General features: G+C 48.4%; 1 protein-coding gene across 11 annotated transcripts in view; it reads left to right on the forward strand.

Annotated features, from left to right (window-relative positions):
• LOC121548341 (tight junction protein ZO-1-like) overlaps positions 1-16,404 on the forward strand; it is a 150,129-nt gene that overhangs the window by 105,390 nt on the left and 28,335 nt on the right. For 7 of the 11 annotated variants that reach the window (XM_045217882.1, XM_045217887.1, XM_045217888.1 and 4 more), the window contains exons 6-13: positions 452-558; positions 6,870-7,038; positions 7,288-7,429; positions 11,796-11,932; positions 13,975-14,080; positions 14,220-14,370; positions 15,475-15,583; positions 15,790-16,009. In XM_045217882.1, coding sequence (XP_045073817.1) covers positions 452-558; positions 6,870-7,038; positions 7,288-7,429; positions 11,796-11,932; positions 13,975-14,080; positions 14,220-14,370; positions 15,475-15,583; positions 15,790-16,009 — 1,141 coding nt within the window. The remainder of the gene's footprint in view (positions 1-451; positions 559-6,869; positions 7,039-7,287; positions 7,430-11,795; positions 11,933-13,974; positions 14,081-14,219; positions 14,371-15,474; positions 15,584-15,789; positions 16,010-16,404) is intronic. The other 4 variants (XM_045217883.1, XM_045217886.1, XM_045217891.1 and 1 more) reach the window with 1 other exon arrangement.

A 16,404-nucleotide genomic window follows, 5' to 3' on the forward strand; every position in this document is an offset into this window, starting at 1 on the left:
TCGGCGGAAGTCGTGACACTCACTCAGATGAGCACAAAGTCAATGTCAGCTCCTCCACTCCCTCACTACCCTCCCTGACAACGCTGGTGATTGATTGGTGCTCAGGCAAAGTCTTGTGAATATATAGTGGCCATTATTAACAAGAGAATGACCCGTCCGCAGACACTGAGCTGTCTCCTCAGCCAATGAGATAAGATCTCCAGCTATCCTGTATGTCCTCTTTGGTCATGACACCCCTCTGTGAGAGGGAGATGAACTTTAATGGCTGCCATGAAACATGGTCTCCTCCTCACTCACTGCCCACTCACTCACTCTCTCATACTGTTTTAATATGACACATCAAGTACTAGCAGCAAATTGTTATCTTTATATCCATCTTAATGACTCTACTGTTTTTTAAGGTGTGGTATTGCACAGTGCTCTGCTAATATCGTTTTGTTGTTGTTCAAAGCAGAGTATGGTCTGCGTTTGGCCAGCCACATCTTTGTGAAGGACATCTCCCCAGAGAGCCTGGCAGCACGGGACGGAAACATCCAGGAGGGAGACGTGGTGCTGAAGGTGAGAACCAGAGACATGATGGGGCTAGTTGTTATAGACGATGACCTGGAGTGGGAAGGTCGCCGGTTCAAATCCTGGGACGGGCACTTAAAGAAACGGACTGAACTGCGATACAGAGCAGAAATATACTAAGCATACCACTTCACATGAGGCAATATTTTGGGCATGCATACACTAGTAAGCTAGTGTAGATATTGGAAGGTTGCCAGGGCCTCACAAAGAGTTTGAGAGGGGAGGGATATACAATGCTGTCACGGTTTACTAAGCCAGAACCCAGAAGCAGACCAGGACAAGGTACGTTGAGACAAAGGTGAGTGTTTATTTAATAGATTCCCGAGTGAGGCTGAATAATCCAGGGAACAGAGCGGGTGGCGTGGATGGGTTGTTGAGGGTGCAGTGGTGGGTCCGGTAATGGCTCGGCAGCCGCCGACCATCAGGCAGAGGTTGGGAGAAGGTTCCGGGTGAGAGACTGCAGATAGAAACAAACGGAGGTAAGTACACGGCAAGCCAACAAGGTGCAAAACAACAAAACTAACACTCGTAGCTCAGAGGCTGATACGCTGACAAACATACTGTTCATGGCTAACGATCCGGCAGGAACTGGATGTTAGGCCAGAGCCTAAGAAGGGTGATGATCAGGACCAGGTGTGCAGATTGCGGATGGGATGCAGGTGCGGAAATCAAGAGCGCTCCCCGGAGCGTTCCCGAACCCTCGGGAAACTGGAGCTCACGAACAGAAACACTAGTCACCAGACAGGACCCGACTCAGACTGCCGGGATCGTTACAGTACCCCCCCTCCGGCCGAACGCCACCGGGCGGACTCCCGGAGCGCCAGGATGGAGGCGGTAGAAGTCACTGATGAGGTCAGCATCTAGGACCTGTCGCCGCGGAATCCAACTCCTCTCTTCAGGGCCATACCCTCCCAGTCCACGAGATACTGGAAACCCCGGCCCCGCCGTCTGGAATCCATGATGCGACGCACCGTGTAGGCAGGACCACCTCCGATCATCCGAGGAGGAGGAGGAGGAGGCGGAGGAGGCAACAGAGGACTGAGGAAGACAGGCTTGAGGCAGGAGACATGAAAGGTGGGATGGACTCTGAGCGTCCTCGGTAGTTTGAGTCGAACTGCCACTGGATTGATCACCTTCTCCACCACAAACGGACCAATGAACTTCGGTAACAACTTCCTAGACTCAGTCCGTAACGGAAGATCCCGTGTGGCCAACCAAACCCTATCTCCGATGGTATAGGTGGGAGCGGGGATCCGGCGACGATTCGCCTGGAGCTGATACCGGTCCGAAACTCTAAGGAGTGCCTTTCTGGCCCGATGCCAGGTCCGGTGGCAGCACGAATATGGGCCTGAACAGAAGGCACTGAGAGCTCCTTCTCCTGAGAAGGGAACAGGGGAGGTTGGTAGCCATACAGGCACTGGAAGGGAGACATCCCAGTGGCAGATGTAGGGAGAGTATTGTGGGCATACTCAACCCAAGGCAACTGAGAGACCCAGGAGGTGGGGTTGGAAGAGACCAGACAGCGTAGCGTGGATTCCATCTTCTGGTTGGCTCTCTCCGCCTGACCATTGGATTGGGGGTGAAAACCAGATGTGAGACTGACTGTAGCTCCAATGGCCAAACCGAAGGACTTCCAGACAGCAGAGGTAAACTGAGGGCCACGGTCGGAAACGATATCACTGGGCAAACCGTGGACCCTGAAAACCTCCCTAACCAGGATCTCGGACGTCTCCGAGGCAGAGGGAAGCTTGGCAATTGGCACAAAGTGGGCGAACTTGCTGAATCTGTCCACGATAGTCAGAACGACCGTGTTCCCCTCAGAAGCGGGCAACCCAGTGACGAAGTCCAGGGGCCAGATGCGACCATGGTCGCCGGGGAATAGGAAGGGGGTGAAGTAGTCCAGAGCTGGGCCGATTGGTACTCTTATTCTGCGCACACACTGGACAGGCAGCAACAAAACCCCGAGTATCCTCGGCCATGGCAGGCCACCAAAACGTCTGCGAAGAAACGCCATTGTCCGAGCCACGCCAGGGTGACAAGCCATCTTGCTGGCGTGGGACCATTTGAGGACAGCAGGACGAACCGACTCAGGCACAAACAACCGACCGGGTGGACCGTTACTGGGACCGGGCTGAGTCCGAAGGGCCGCCAGCACCTCCTCCTCAATCTTCCACATAACTGCTCCCACGACGCAGTTCCGGGGAGAATAGTCTCGGTCTTGGACCCACTCTCCTCCGTCTTGGAGAACATCCGGGACAAGGCGTCCGCCTTGCCGTTCTTAGATCCAGGTCGGAACGTCAGGGAAAACTTGAATCGTCTGAAAAACAACGCCCACCTGGCCTGACGGGGAGTTGAGACGTTTAGCCGATTGCACGTAAGCAAGATTCTTGTGGTCAGTCCAGACAGTAAACGGTTGCTCCGCCCCCTCCAACCAGTGGCGCCACTCCTCCAAGGCAAGTTTCACCGCGAGAAGCTCCCGGTTACCCACATCGTAATTCCTCTCCGCAGGCGAAAGCGCGACGAGTAGTAGGCGCAGGGATGGAGTTTACTGTCCGTGGAGCATCGCTGCGACAGGATGGCGCCAACTCCCACATCAGACGCGTCCACTTCAACGACGAACTGACGGGCCGTGTCCGGTTGAGAGAGAATCGGTGCGTTGGTGAATCGCCTCTTCAAATCCAGAAACGCTCGATCCGCCTCCGGATTCCACTTGAAGGTCCTGATACTGGAAGTCAAGGCAGTTAACGGAGCGGCCACACGGCTGTAATCCCCGGATGAATCTGCGGTAGAAATTCGCAAACCCCAAAAAATCTCTGGAGCTGCAATCTCGTACCGGGCTGGGCCCATTCCAGAACCGCTCTAACCTTCTCCTGGTCCATCCTAATCTCTCCCCTGGAGATGATGTACCCGAGAAAGGATGTCGTGTGGGGCGTGAAACTCGCACTTCTCGGCCTTCACGAACAGGCGATTCTCCAACAATCGCTGCAGAACCTGCCGGACATGCTGGACGTGGTCGGAAGGTTCCTTCGAGAAGATCAGAATGTCATCCAGGTAAACAAACACAAAGAGACCGATCATATCTCTCAGGACGTCGTTCACCATACTCTGGAATACCGCTGGAGCATTGGTCAGTCCAAACGGCATCACCTGATACTCGAAGTGACCCATCGGTGTATTGAAACCCCGTCAACCACTCGTCCCCCTCTCTGATCCGGACCATGTGATACGCATTGCGTGAGGTCTAGCTTAGTGAATACCGTAGCACCCTGTAAGGAGTCGAAGGCAGAACTCATCAAGGGCAGGGGATACTTGTTCTTGACCGTGATGGCATTCAACCCCCCGATAATCAATACACGGTCGAAGAGAGCCATCCTTCTTACCCACAAAGAAGAATCCTGCCCCCAGGGGTGATGACGAGGGACGAACGAGACCAGCCGCTAGGGACTCCTTGATGTAGGTCTCCAACGCCTCACGTTCAGGTCGGGAGATACTGTATAACCTTCCCTTGGGGTAGACAGCTCCCGGGAACAGGTTGATGGCACAATCATATGGTCGGTGGGGAGGGAGTGACAGAGCCTTCTGCTTACTGAAAACTTCCCCCAAATCGTGATATGTCTCGGGAACCAGGGACAAATCTGGGGGTTTAGCCTCAATCACCTGACTGGGAACCGAATGGGGGCAGGCAGTCTTGAGACAGTTAGCATGACAATCAAGGCTCCAACTCGTTACCTTGCCCGTCACCCAATCGAACGTGGGATTGTGTTCCTTCAGCCAGGGGTATCCAAGGACCAGAGGAACATGGGAAGACGGCAGAATGAAGAATGAAATCATCTCAGAATGATTCCATCGACAACCGCATCTTAACCGGTTCAGTCCTCATCGTGATACGTGCCAGACTACTGCCGTTCAGAGTGGTCGCTTCAATGGCTTCCGGCAATTGCTCCTTGGAAAGCCCCAGCTGTTCCACCAACTCGGCATCGAGAAAGCTTCCATCGGCACCTGAATCGATAAAAGCGTTAATCGCTAAGCTTTGATTCCTGTTCACAAGGGTAGCCGGGAAACGGGGTCTGACAGAGGTACTGAGAGGTTGAAACTGGCTCGCTAAAAGTCCTCCCAACTTTAGCGAGCCGGGCAGTTTGACGACCGCCGGGAACAAGTGGAGATGTAATGTCCCGAGCGACCACAGTAGAGGCAGCAGTTGGTCTTACGTCTCTGTTGACGCTCCTCCTTGGTTAACCCGTGCCGCCCCACTTGCATGGGTTCAGAATCGGGAGAGAGGTCCTCTCCACTAATCCTTTGTGGTGGAGAATGATCGACGTGTTCTGGTCCACCACCCGACCCGACTGGGAACTGAGAAGCTGATCGATTGGACGGACCCCATTGCTTCTCCCTCCTTCGCTCTCGGACTCGATTATCCACCCGAATAGACAAGGCTACCAAGCTGTCCAGGTCACTAGGCTCCGGATAGGAGATCAACTCATCCTTGAGCTGCTCCGACAGACCCTGGTAAAAGGCCGCTTGCAGAGACTCCTCGTTCCACCCACTCTCCACAGCCAACGTCTTGAACTCGATCACGAAGTCGGCCACGCTGCGAGTTCCTTGGTGAAGAGAAAACAGGCGCCTAGCTGCGTCCCTCCCTCGGACGGAATGGTCGAAGAGCTTCCTCATCTCGGCCGTGAACCCCTGGTATGAAGCCATGCAGGGATCCTGTCGTTCCCAAACGGCTGAAGCCCACTCAGCGCTCGACCACGCAGCAACTCAATCACAAAGGCTATCCTAGCCTTGTCTGTGGCATAAGAGTAGGGCTGTAGATCGAACACTAATCCACACTGCATAAGGAAGGAACGGCATCTTCCCAGCTCCCCCTCATACTTATCCGGCGTCGGAACCTTGGGCTCACGGAGGGACACAACTTCAGAAGCGGCAGGCGAGATGGGTGAAACCGGTAGTGGATCCTCCACCGGACACTTGCGTTGGTTCTGGACCTCCGTCAGACCGGTAGAAAGGTTCCGAACTGACAACGCGATCTCCTGTAGTACCATGCTATGATGGCCCAACATCTTCTCCTGCTGGGTAATGGCATGGCGAACAGAGTCCAGGTCCGCTGGGTTCATTACTGGCCGGATCGTTCTGTCACGGTTTACTAAGCCAGAACCCAGAAGCAGACCAGGACAAGGTACGTTGAGACAAAGGTGAGTGTTTATTTAATAGATTCCCGAGTGAGGCTGAATAATCCAGGGAACAGAGCGGGTGGCGTGGATGGGTTGTTGAGGGTGCAGTGGTGGGTCCGGTAATGGCTCGGCAGCCGCCGACCATCAGGCAGAGGTTGGGAGAAGGTTCCGGGTGAGAGACTGCAGATAGAAACAAACGGAGGTAAGTACACGGCAAGCCAACAAGGTGCAAAACAACAAAACTAACACTCGTAGCTCAGAGGCTGATACGCTGACAAACATACTGTTCATGGCTAACGATCCGGCAGGAACTGGATGTTAGGCCAGAGCCTAAGAAGGGTGATGATCAGGACCAGGTGTGCAGATTGCGGATGGGATGCAGGTGCGGAAATCAAGAGCGCTCCCCGGAGCGTTCCCGAACCCTCGGGAAACTGGAGCTCACGAACAGAAACACTAGTCACCAGACAGGACCCGACTCAGACTGCCGGGATCGTTACACAATGCACTACCTTTACACTAACTTAATCAACACAACGTTTCACTTTGACATCTAGCCATTCCACTGATTGATCTGTTTATATGTGCGAGTTCAAATTCATTAGTACGCCTCTCAGTCCCCAAGCAGGGCCAGGCATTCCATGCATTCCATCACTCTCTTTTGTTCCTGACCAGTCAGTCGCTGATGGGAAAGATGTACCTCGTCACAAGAATGTACACCCTGGATTCTGACTGTTTGGTCTACTTCACTATGTTCAAAAGAGAGTCCTTGTATAGAACTCATGTCTTACAAGTGTAGTAACTATGAAAGAGTGTACAAGGAAGAGGGATAACATGTTGTTGTGGGACTTTAGCCTTCCCATATAAACATTTTAACAAGGAGTGGTGATTTCATTTTTATGCAATATTATATGATGGTATGTTCAATCTCTCACTGCAAGTGACCATACGGAAAGCACTGTGCATGTGAAACATTTGCTAAAGCATATCATACATTTTTAAATGTCATTATAGATATTTTACTTCATGGTCAGGTATGCCTTTGGTGTATGTGTGCTATAGTCCAAAGTTAAACTGTACAATGATCAGAATGAATCCTTCCTTAAACATCCTCTCCTCTTTTTCTCCCAGATTAACGGCACAGTGACAGAGAACCTGTCGTTAATAGATGCTAAGAAGCTGATCGAGAGGTCAAAGGGCAAGTTAAAGATGGTGGTGCAGAAAGATGATAGAGCCACGTTGCTCAACATCCCTGATATGGACGACAGCATTCCCTCTGGCAACAACTCAGACCGAGACGGTGAGATAGAGCTCTGTGCGTTCTCTATAGGAGGGTAGCATCATCCAATCTCATGTTTAACAACCTCATATTGATTAACAACATTTTGTTTAGCTCACAATATGGCATGATATTGTGAGGGTGCAATTTTCCAGAGGTATTTGAAAAGGAAAGCTTACTACTTAATATTTTTTCTACTGATTTCTCATTTCTTTGAAGTTTACTTGTCATGGTTCAATCGTCATATTAAACACCACTTTGTTCTAACAGACATTTCAGAAATTCATTCACTGACATCAGACCATTCCACTCGATCCCATGATCGAGCACGGGGCAGTCGATCCCGCTCCCCTACCCGTTCTGAGCCCTCAGACCCCTGCCGACACTCACCACGGCAGATCAGCAATGGCAGGTAAGGAAAACACACACACGCTTCACACACACACACACACACACACACACACACACATTACACAATCGTCATGGGACACACAGCTGTCATACATATCACACAGTCACCCGCAGCGCTGCAACTCAAGCCTCATCATACATCATGTTAAAACCCATAAGTGGTTAGTTAGTGTTAATCACCAGCACTTCTAGAGGGCTGTGTATAAATCAATAGATAGTGAAGACACAGGATGAATAGAACAGAACGATGTGCCTCTATAAGCCCAGCAGTCCCATAATGACCTGCTGTAGGGGTCAGAGGTCATAGAGAGCCAGAGGAGAGGATATTGACGCTTTTCCACATAGATGTCCCATCCCCTGCACCCCTCCCTATAGCTCACCATATAGTCTCCCTATATACAGTGTCCATAATAACTCATCACAACCTAAAGGAAACCCCCACCACCAGCTTGAAATGGGCCAGAGCATCAGTCAGTACAGTGATAACTATATATTTGATAAACTGTCTAAATATTAACGTGCCTCGTTTCTTCCATTTTCCCAGTCATTTAAATGTTTTGTGTTTCTTTCCTCTGTTGCACAATTTTCTCTTCCCATCTCCTCAGTTGGAGGCTAAAGTAAGTTTGTGTGGAAAGCAGTGGAGAGATGCAGTAACCGGCTTTGACAGACATGTAGTAGTGGTGACTGGCTTGCCTGCATAGCTGCCTGCGTAGCTGCCTGTGTAGATAGTCACTAGACAGAGAAGTAGACCAGTAGATGAGGTGCCTTGACAGAGCGAGGCTTGACAGTTCCTCTCAGATTGGACAGGGGGCTTGGCACTGTTAGCCGGGCTGACTGTATGTAGTGTGTTGATGCCAGAGGGGCTGGAGGGAGGGATAGAGCTGTGGAAGGAAAGGCTGCTGCTGGGTTCTGATCACACGGCCTGCCTGCCGTATCACAGCAATTAACCAGGATGGGGATGGATTGCCCAGATGGAGCTCGTGTCTCGCTCTCTGGCAGAAGGCTCTGAGCCCTGGAGGAGAGGCTCTGTAGAAAGAAAGCCCTGAATTCAAAACGAAACACAACTCAAGTCAAGTGTTCTGCTTCCAAACTCTACCATTTCCTCTATGCCCTCTCCTGGTGTGGCTATTGATGCTGCAGAGCACATGTATGGAAGGTCAGATACCTGAAAATGCCCTATTCATTTGAGATTCTGCAAGCATTGGATCTGTCTATTATTTTTGAATCACAGTGAACAGTCCTATTTATTTGACAGATTTCACATAGATGTAGCATCCCATAGCCCCCTGTAGTTGCTGAGCACTCTGTGTTTGTACCTTGTCTTTAGCTCTCTCCTCAGTGCTGCTGTACTGTAGTGTGTTGTAGACATCCTGATATGATGGTATTAATGCAGATAAGCAGCTGTACCATTGATCTGAAATGGAAAAACTGACAGCCGGTTGGTTGGTACTTCGTGGCGGCACTGGTCTCTCCTCTCTGCTCTGGGTCTAAACCCCAAGCCCTGTCAGCCCATATGGAATCAGATGAATGGCAATCAACAACTCCATGGAAAACGTAATTCCCACTGGAGGCAGTGGAGAAAATTGTGTAATGGTATTAAAGTCAGTTCGTCATTAGAGGCTGGAATGAATGCCTGGCTAGATAGATACTAGATATCTGGAGGGACCAATTGTTAGTGATTTACAGCTGCCTGTTTGTCACCAAGCCACTCCAGTAACCAACTGCCGTAAATCAGCCCCAATGTAACTGTCAACAACACTGTGGAATAACAATTCTTGTCTCAATGCAGGAACACAGGGACATTCTTACACAGAATACTCCCACTGTAAGTGTCACAATGTCACAAAAACACCCTGCCAGTAGTTGTTGAGACCATCCTAGAGTTTAGGCTAGTACTTAGTTTAGTACTATTGATCTCCCTCTGTCTTTCTGTCTTGTTTTTTTCCACAGTTAGCCTTTAGGTTTGGGATATTGAAATGGTGTTTTATGTCTTTGTGTCCATACACAATGAGTAACATATTAAATGTTGTATTCCTGAACCTTGTGCTTTGTATTGATGAGCCTTGAGCACTTTGTTTGAATTTTGGTAGTCTAGTTCTCAGCCATACATGGTTCGCGCTTTATGAATGTCAGGCAAGAGGGACTAGAATTTTGGTAAATGGCATGGACAGGGATTGGCTATAACCAGACCAGTATGCATGCAGGAGTCATCACAGTATGTATTAGCTATGCAGGAGGCCAGGCAGGAATTTGACACACTTCCCACAGAGATTTGCCCCAGAACCAGATGGTTCACATAATTGAGGTTTTCTCTATAGTTCAATAGGTTTTTCTCTTGTCCCTGTGAGAAAACATTCCATAATATGCAATCAGGTCGTCATTGTAATCAAGACTTGACTAATTGACTTACCTATATAAATAAAGGTGAAATACGTCTTTGTGAGAGTACCATCTATTATGGTTTTCTATGCAGATAATTTTGAGGTTTTTAAGTAATTCATGTTCAGCAGTCTGAACTGTGACCTAGTGTTACAGTTAGCCTCTTGCTCAAATAACTAAATAAAAAATAGCTGTGCAAAAGTCCCATTTTAGATGGCTGTTTTGACAGTGGTCTATGGGAATTACAAAATAAAAGCATCCCTCTTTGCATGATGCGAAACATTTTATCACAGCAAGATTATTGTGGTGCTATGTCCGTTTATACAGTGTAACCTTAGATTGACGCCACAGGAGGAAATAAGAAACAGATTGCAGATTTGTGCTTTGGTCCTTGTGTACTGTGTTTAGAAAAGGAGAGCAGAGAGAGAGAAAGGAGGGAGGGAGGCTAGGTGAAAGGACAGCCGTACGTAGGGATTTATGTTTAGTCTATGTGTTGCCTCTTAACACCATTCCGCCCAGGACAGGGCAGGGAGGGCACGGGAGATTTAGGACAGGGCAGGGGCCGCTGCCAGGACAGGCCAACAGGCCCTCTCTGACTGACTGACGGACGGACAAATAGACAGATAGACAGGCGATTATAGCTTTGTTGAAATTCATCCCTTGCAACGCAGGCTGCCCTGCATGTACTGCAGCCCTTTTTAATATCTCTTTATCTCTACAGTCCCCAATGCACTCTGAAATATAAAAGCATTACCAGGAATTCCACTGTTGAATAATTGTAATGGGAGACGTTTGATGGAGTGTTTTCATTTATTCTCACAAAGACAGGAAATAGAATATTAGGAAAGGCAATTGTCACCATTTCACTTTTCAAGCTAACAGGTTTTGGTTTTGCTGTTGTTTGAGTCTGATTTTGTCTTTGGGAAATGAGTGTTTGTTATCCTGTGACAGTCCTGTGTGAGGGAGTGAGTGAGTGTTGGGTGTAAGATGGTGGCACAGTCAGGCTGTAATGCAGCCTACCGCTACATTCCTCCCATGTAAAAAGCTGCTGGACGCTGGCTGGAGTGCTGTGCCAGCTCCGGGGTCATGTGACCAGGCTGGAATTCGCCCATTGTTCTAAGAAGCAGCCAAATAGAGCTGCAGAGCTGTTGGGGCTGCAGAGACGGAGCAGAGAGCGTTCCTCCTCCCTTGTTTTCTCCCCCTCACAAAGTACAGCATCTGATCTGAACACTCAGTGCCTGGCTGCCGTGAGCTGGAGCTGGCACTGGCTCTGGCAGGTATACAGTACTGCTGCTATGGTTTGGTTAGAAGGTTGAGAAGGGAAATGGAATGAATCATTTGTAATGTACACAGCTCTCAATGAAAACATTTTAGAAAAATGTCAGCTTCGGTATGACTCTGATTAGTGTTTCTGGTCTCTGTGTGGTTGTCAGTGATACTGTAGGGTTGAGAGGAGAGTCTCTAGACCACACAGCTAAAGGCACCTGGAGTCTGCGCTGCTGCTGATGCAGCCAATGCAGAGGTGAAACCGAGGCCAGCAGAGAATAGGTCTGACCCCATAAACATGTAGTTCAAATAGTTTGAGACGAAGACAGCCATCCTCCTTTTAACTGCTTATTGTTTTTTGGCCATTCTTTACTGTCCCTAATGCCTTATCATTCATACCACGCTGTGATGTCAATAACATGGCGCTCTCATAACTACACACACAGATCGCACACACACTCCATCACTGTAGCTACGTCCCAGGGCTAAAACAACAGGACCTTAGTCTTGTTCTCCACGCAGCCTGTGTAGTAAGCTCTGTTATTAGTTCTATAGAACAGAACCCCTCTCCTACTACATTGGTTTGTCTCCTATACTTTATCTATTTTAATTAGACTCAGGGTTCATCCATCCACCTTTCTATTCTCTCTTCACAATTGCTACCATTCTTCATCTCACAGTGTAGGCCTACAAAGGAAATAATGAACTGTTTCTTTTTCTAGCCACAGAAGTCGAGATGAGGAGAGGATTTCCAAGCCCGGGGTGATGTCGACTCCTGTTAAAGGGTCCCAGGAGGCCCTAGTCCAAGCCATCAGCGACCAGCCACTGGCCAGAGAGGACAAACTGCCCCCGCTGCCAGGTCAGTCAGGGCCCCCGCTGGCTCCACAGCAAAACCTGTCTAACTGCCTGAACCAAAACAGGCCGTGACACTCCTCTGTACTGTGCCTATCGCTCTCTGCTTCCCCCTCTCCTGCCCCCTCCCTCACCTCCACCCTGGATTGGAATGCACTCTGTACTCCTGTCCCACATATCAGAAAAGCCCAACCCATAGTACTCTAGTCCATTCCTCTAGTGCAGCCTTTCTTATAGTATGGGTCGTGACCCAAAGTGGGTCACGGACATGTTAATGGTGGGTCGTGACATGTCAGAGTAAAAAATATATATATACACACTACCGGTCAAAAGTTTTAGAACACCTAATCATTCAAGGGATTTTCTTTATTTTTTATTATGCCAAGAGTGTGCAAAGCTGTCATCAAGGCAAAGGGTGGCTATTTGAAGAATCTCAAATATAAATTATATTTTGATTTGTTTAACACTTTTTTGGTTACTACATGATTCCATATGTGTTATTTCATAGTTGTGATGTCTTCACTATTATTCTAAAATGTAGAAAATAGTAAAAATAAAGAAAAACCCTTGAATGATTAGGTGTTCTAAAACTTTTGACCGGTAGTGTATATATTTTTTTGGAACTCAGTCGGGGGTCTCAACTTACTGTTGAGAGTTAGAATAGTATAATTCAAAAGGTGCAATTTCGAAATTTGGTTGTGCCTCAGCAATTTTTCTCTTGTCATGTCAGTCACTGACAGTCACTTAATTAGCCATGTCAGCTAACAATTTTTTGTATTGCTAAGTTAGTATAGCCAGCTATCTACAGTAAACATTTAGTAATCATGAACCAGAGGAGGCTGCTGGGAGGAGCTATAGTAGGACGGGCTCATTGTAATGGCTGGAATGAAATAAATGGAACGGACCTCACCTCGCTTTGTGCACGGGGGCATTGTCATGCTGAAACAGGATAGGGCCTTCCCCAAACTGTTGCCACAAATTTGGAAGCACATAATCATCTAGAACGTAATTGTATGCTGTAGCATTAATATTTCCCTTCACTGGAACTATGGGGCCTAGCACGAACCATGAAAAACAGCCCCAGACCATTATTCCTCCTCCACCAAACTTTACAGTTGGCACTATGCTTTCAAATCAAATTTATTTGTCACATACACGTGTTTAGCAGATGTTATAGCGGGTGTAGCGAAATGCTTTGGGGCAGGTAGCGTTCTCCTGGCATCTGCCAAACCCAGATTCATCCGTCGGACTGCCAGATGGTGAAGCGTGATTCATCACGCCAAAGAACATGTTTCTACTGCTCCAGAGTCCAATGGCGGCAAGCTTTTCACCACTCTAGCCGACGCTTGGCATTTCCCATGGTGATCTTAGGCTTGTGTGCGGCTGCTCGGCCATGGAAACCCATTTCATAAAGCTCCCGACTAACAGTTATTGTGCTGACGTTGCTTCCGGAGGCAGTTTGGAAGTCGGTAGTGAGTGTTGCAACCGAGGACAGATGATTTTTACGCACTTCAGCACTCTGCGGTTCTGTGAGCTTTTGTGGCCTACCACTTCGCGGCTGAGCCATTGTTGCTCCTAGACGTTTCCACTTCACAATAACAGCACTTAAAGGTGGCATCCTATGCCGGTGCCACATTGAAAGTCACTGAGCTCTTCAGTAAGGCCATTCTACTGCCAATGTTTGTCTATGGAGATCGCATGGCTGTGTGCTCGAATCCACTAATTTGAAGGGGTGTCCACATACTTTTGTATGTATAGTGTATTTTGCCGGCGAGGTCGGGGGGCACCTCAAACCAAATCGCGCTTAGGGCCCCCAAAAGGGGGTATGTTTTCATGAGCTTGGGTCCCAGGAAAACACGGAGTTTCTCAAGAACCCCTGCTCTAGTGTTACGTAATGTTGACCTATTCCTATCCCTTAGCTCTTTAACCCTAACTCCGATATAGTCATAACCACTACATTCACATTCCTCTACCAGGTCAGTCTGTTTACATGTGTGTGTGTGATCATACTATCAGTATCTGACAGTAGTGTGTGTGTTGGTCCTGTAGAACCAAAGCCAGTGTATGCCCAGCCTGGTCAGCCTGATGTGGACCTGCCAGTCAGCCCCTCTGATGCCCCAGTACCCAGCGCTGGTCATGATGACAGCATCCTCAGGTAACCCTCAGTCCTCCTGTTAAAGCCATGTTATTATTTCCATTATGTTGTACCATGTTATTTGCTGAATTGTAATAGCTCCCTGTAGAACAGTAGTGTCTAAACGTCTGTCTGTGTATGACGCCCACTCCCCATGCAGGCCGAGTATGAAGCTGGTGAAGTTTAAGAAGGGGGAGAGTGTGGGCCTGAGGCTGGCTGGAGGGAACGACGTGGGCATCTTTGTAGCCGGAGTCCTGGAGGACAGCCCAGCTGCCAAGGAAGGTCTGGAGGAAGGAGACCAGATTCTCAGGGTAAGAAATCTATCTCATACAGTAGTATCTGCTTTACACTTTTGTATTATTATTAGCTGTTGGGTATGTTTCATCACTTAATGATTGTCACATGTTTTGTTAACAGGCCATTGTAAAGTTTTCTCTTTTGAAAGTGCACAGGATGTGTGGTTTGATGTGTTCTTTTCCACAGTAGATAGTGTTAAAGGGTATGTTCTGTACTGTACTAGGTGGAGAACACCTGCTGTAGTGCTAGTAACGGTCTCATCGCTGCCCACGCTTAGTTGGAAACACTTTGTGGAACTATGTGACCCACTAGCCTTGTGTTACTGTGTGGTCACTGGTCATAGTGATGTTAGATAGAAAATGGTAATTACAGTGAATCAGTGTGAGGTCAACGCCTGGCTCTTCTCTTCTCGGTCTGTCTTTCCTTTGTTTACGCTGAACCACACAATAGAGGTCATTGTTGTTGTTCTCAGGCCCTGTCTGAAGGATTGGACTCATTGTTGATGGAAGTCCCCTCTGATATCAGAGTTGGATTCATTTAATCATGTTTATCACTAGCCACACATTTTAATGAAACACATCATGCTTTGTGTTCCTCCCACACCACAGTAAGGGTCATGATGGTATGTGAGGAGGACTAACTCCTCTTTGCTAGCCTCCCTCCCTGCTGTACAAACACATCTCTAGACTCCACACTATTCCCTATGAATGGGCTTCCAGGAATATGTCTCAAACAGCACACTATTCACTATATAGTGCACTACTTTTGACGTTTTCACTATGTAGGGAAAAGTAGTGCACTATAGCTAATAGGGTGCTATTTCAGACACAGCCCAGGATGTTGTTTTCCACCCCTGGGCAGTGAGCCTGTGAGGGTTTCCTGGCCTTCACAGTGTGACTAGTTGAGATAAAGAATTGAATTCTCCTTTCTGAGGAGGATAAAGGTTGTTCTCTCTATGATTCAACCCCATGTGTTCCTGGTTCAAACGCTGGCTCTGCAGCAGGATAAATAAAGTTGATATTGTGCTGGGGACTGCAGGGGTTGAGGTGGGGAAGTAGACTGGCCTGAACCCTGGAGAGCTGAAAGTCTCTGTTCTCCTCTCTCCCTCCTCTCTGTAGGTAAACAACGTAGACTTTGCTAACATCATCCGAGAGGAGGCTGTGCTGTTCCTCCTAGACCTTCCCAGGGGTGAAGAGGTCACCATTCTGGCCCAGAAGAAGAAGGATGGTGAGTAACATGAGGGGGAAACAGATGTTAGATGAATGCACGTTAGGATCTTGACAGGGGCTGAGAGTGTATAGGTTTGAGTTTGCACAGAAACACACATTTTAAGTTAACCTGGTTACATGTGAACTTTACACACGCCTTCAATTGTATGCCTGAACATTTCTACCTACTTAATTTCTTCTTCTACCAATTTCCCTCAATTCCAGTGTACCGGCGGATAGTGGAGTCGGATGTGGGCGACTCGTTCTACATCCGGACCCACTTTGAGTATGAGAAGGAGTCTCCGTACGGCCTGAGCTTCAACAAGGGAGAGGTGTTCCGTGTTGTGGACACCCTCTACAACGGCAAGCTGGGCTCCTGGCTCGCCATACGCATTGGCAAGAACCACCAGGAGGTGGAGAGAGGCATCATCCCCAACAAGAACAGGTAGAATATAGTAGAGAGGCATCATTCCCAACAAGAACAGGTAGAATACAGTAGAGAGGCATCATCCCCAACAAGAACAGGTAGAATACAGTAGAGAGGCATCATCCCCAACAAGAACAGGTAGAATACAGTAGAGAGGCATCATTCCCAACAAGAACAGGTAGAATACAGTAGAGAGGCATCATCCCCAACAAGAACAGGTAGAATACAGTAGAAAGGCATCATCCCCAACAAGAACAGGTAGAATACAGTAGAGAGGCATCATCCCCAACAAGAACAGGTAGAATACAGTAGAAAGACATCATCCCCAACAAGAACAGGTAGAATACAGTAGAGAGGCATCATCCCCAACAAGAACAGGTAGAATACAGTAGAGAGGCATCATTCCCAACAAG

The sequence above is a fragment of the Coregonus clupeaformis genome, unplaced genomic scaffold (genome assembly GCF_020615455.1).
Source record: "Coregonus clupeaformis isolate EN_2021a unplaced genomic scaffold, ASM2061545v1 scaf1264, whole genome shotgun sequence".
Classification (NCBI taxonomy): Eukaryota; Metazoa; Chordata; class Actinopteri; order Salmoniformes; family Salmonidae; genus Coregonus; species Coregonus clupeaformis.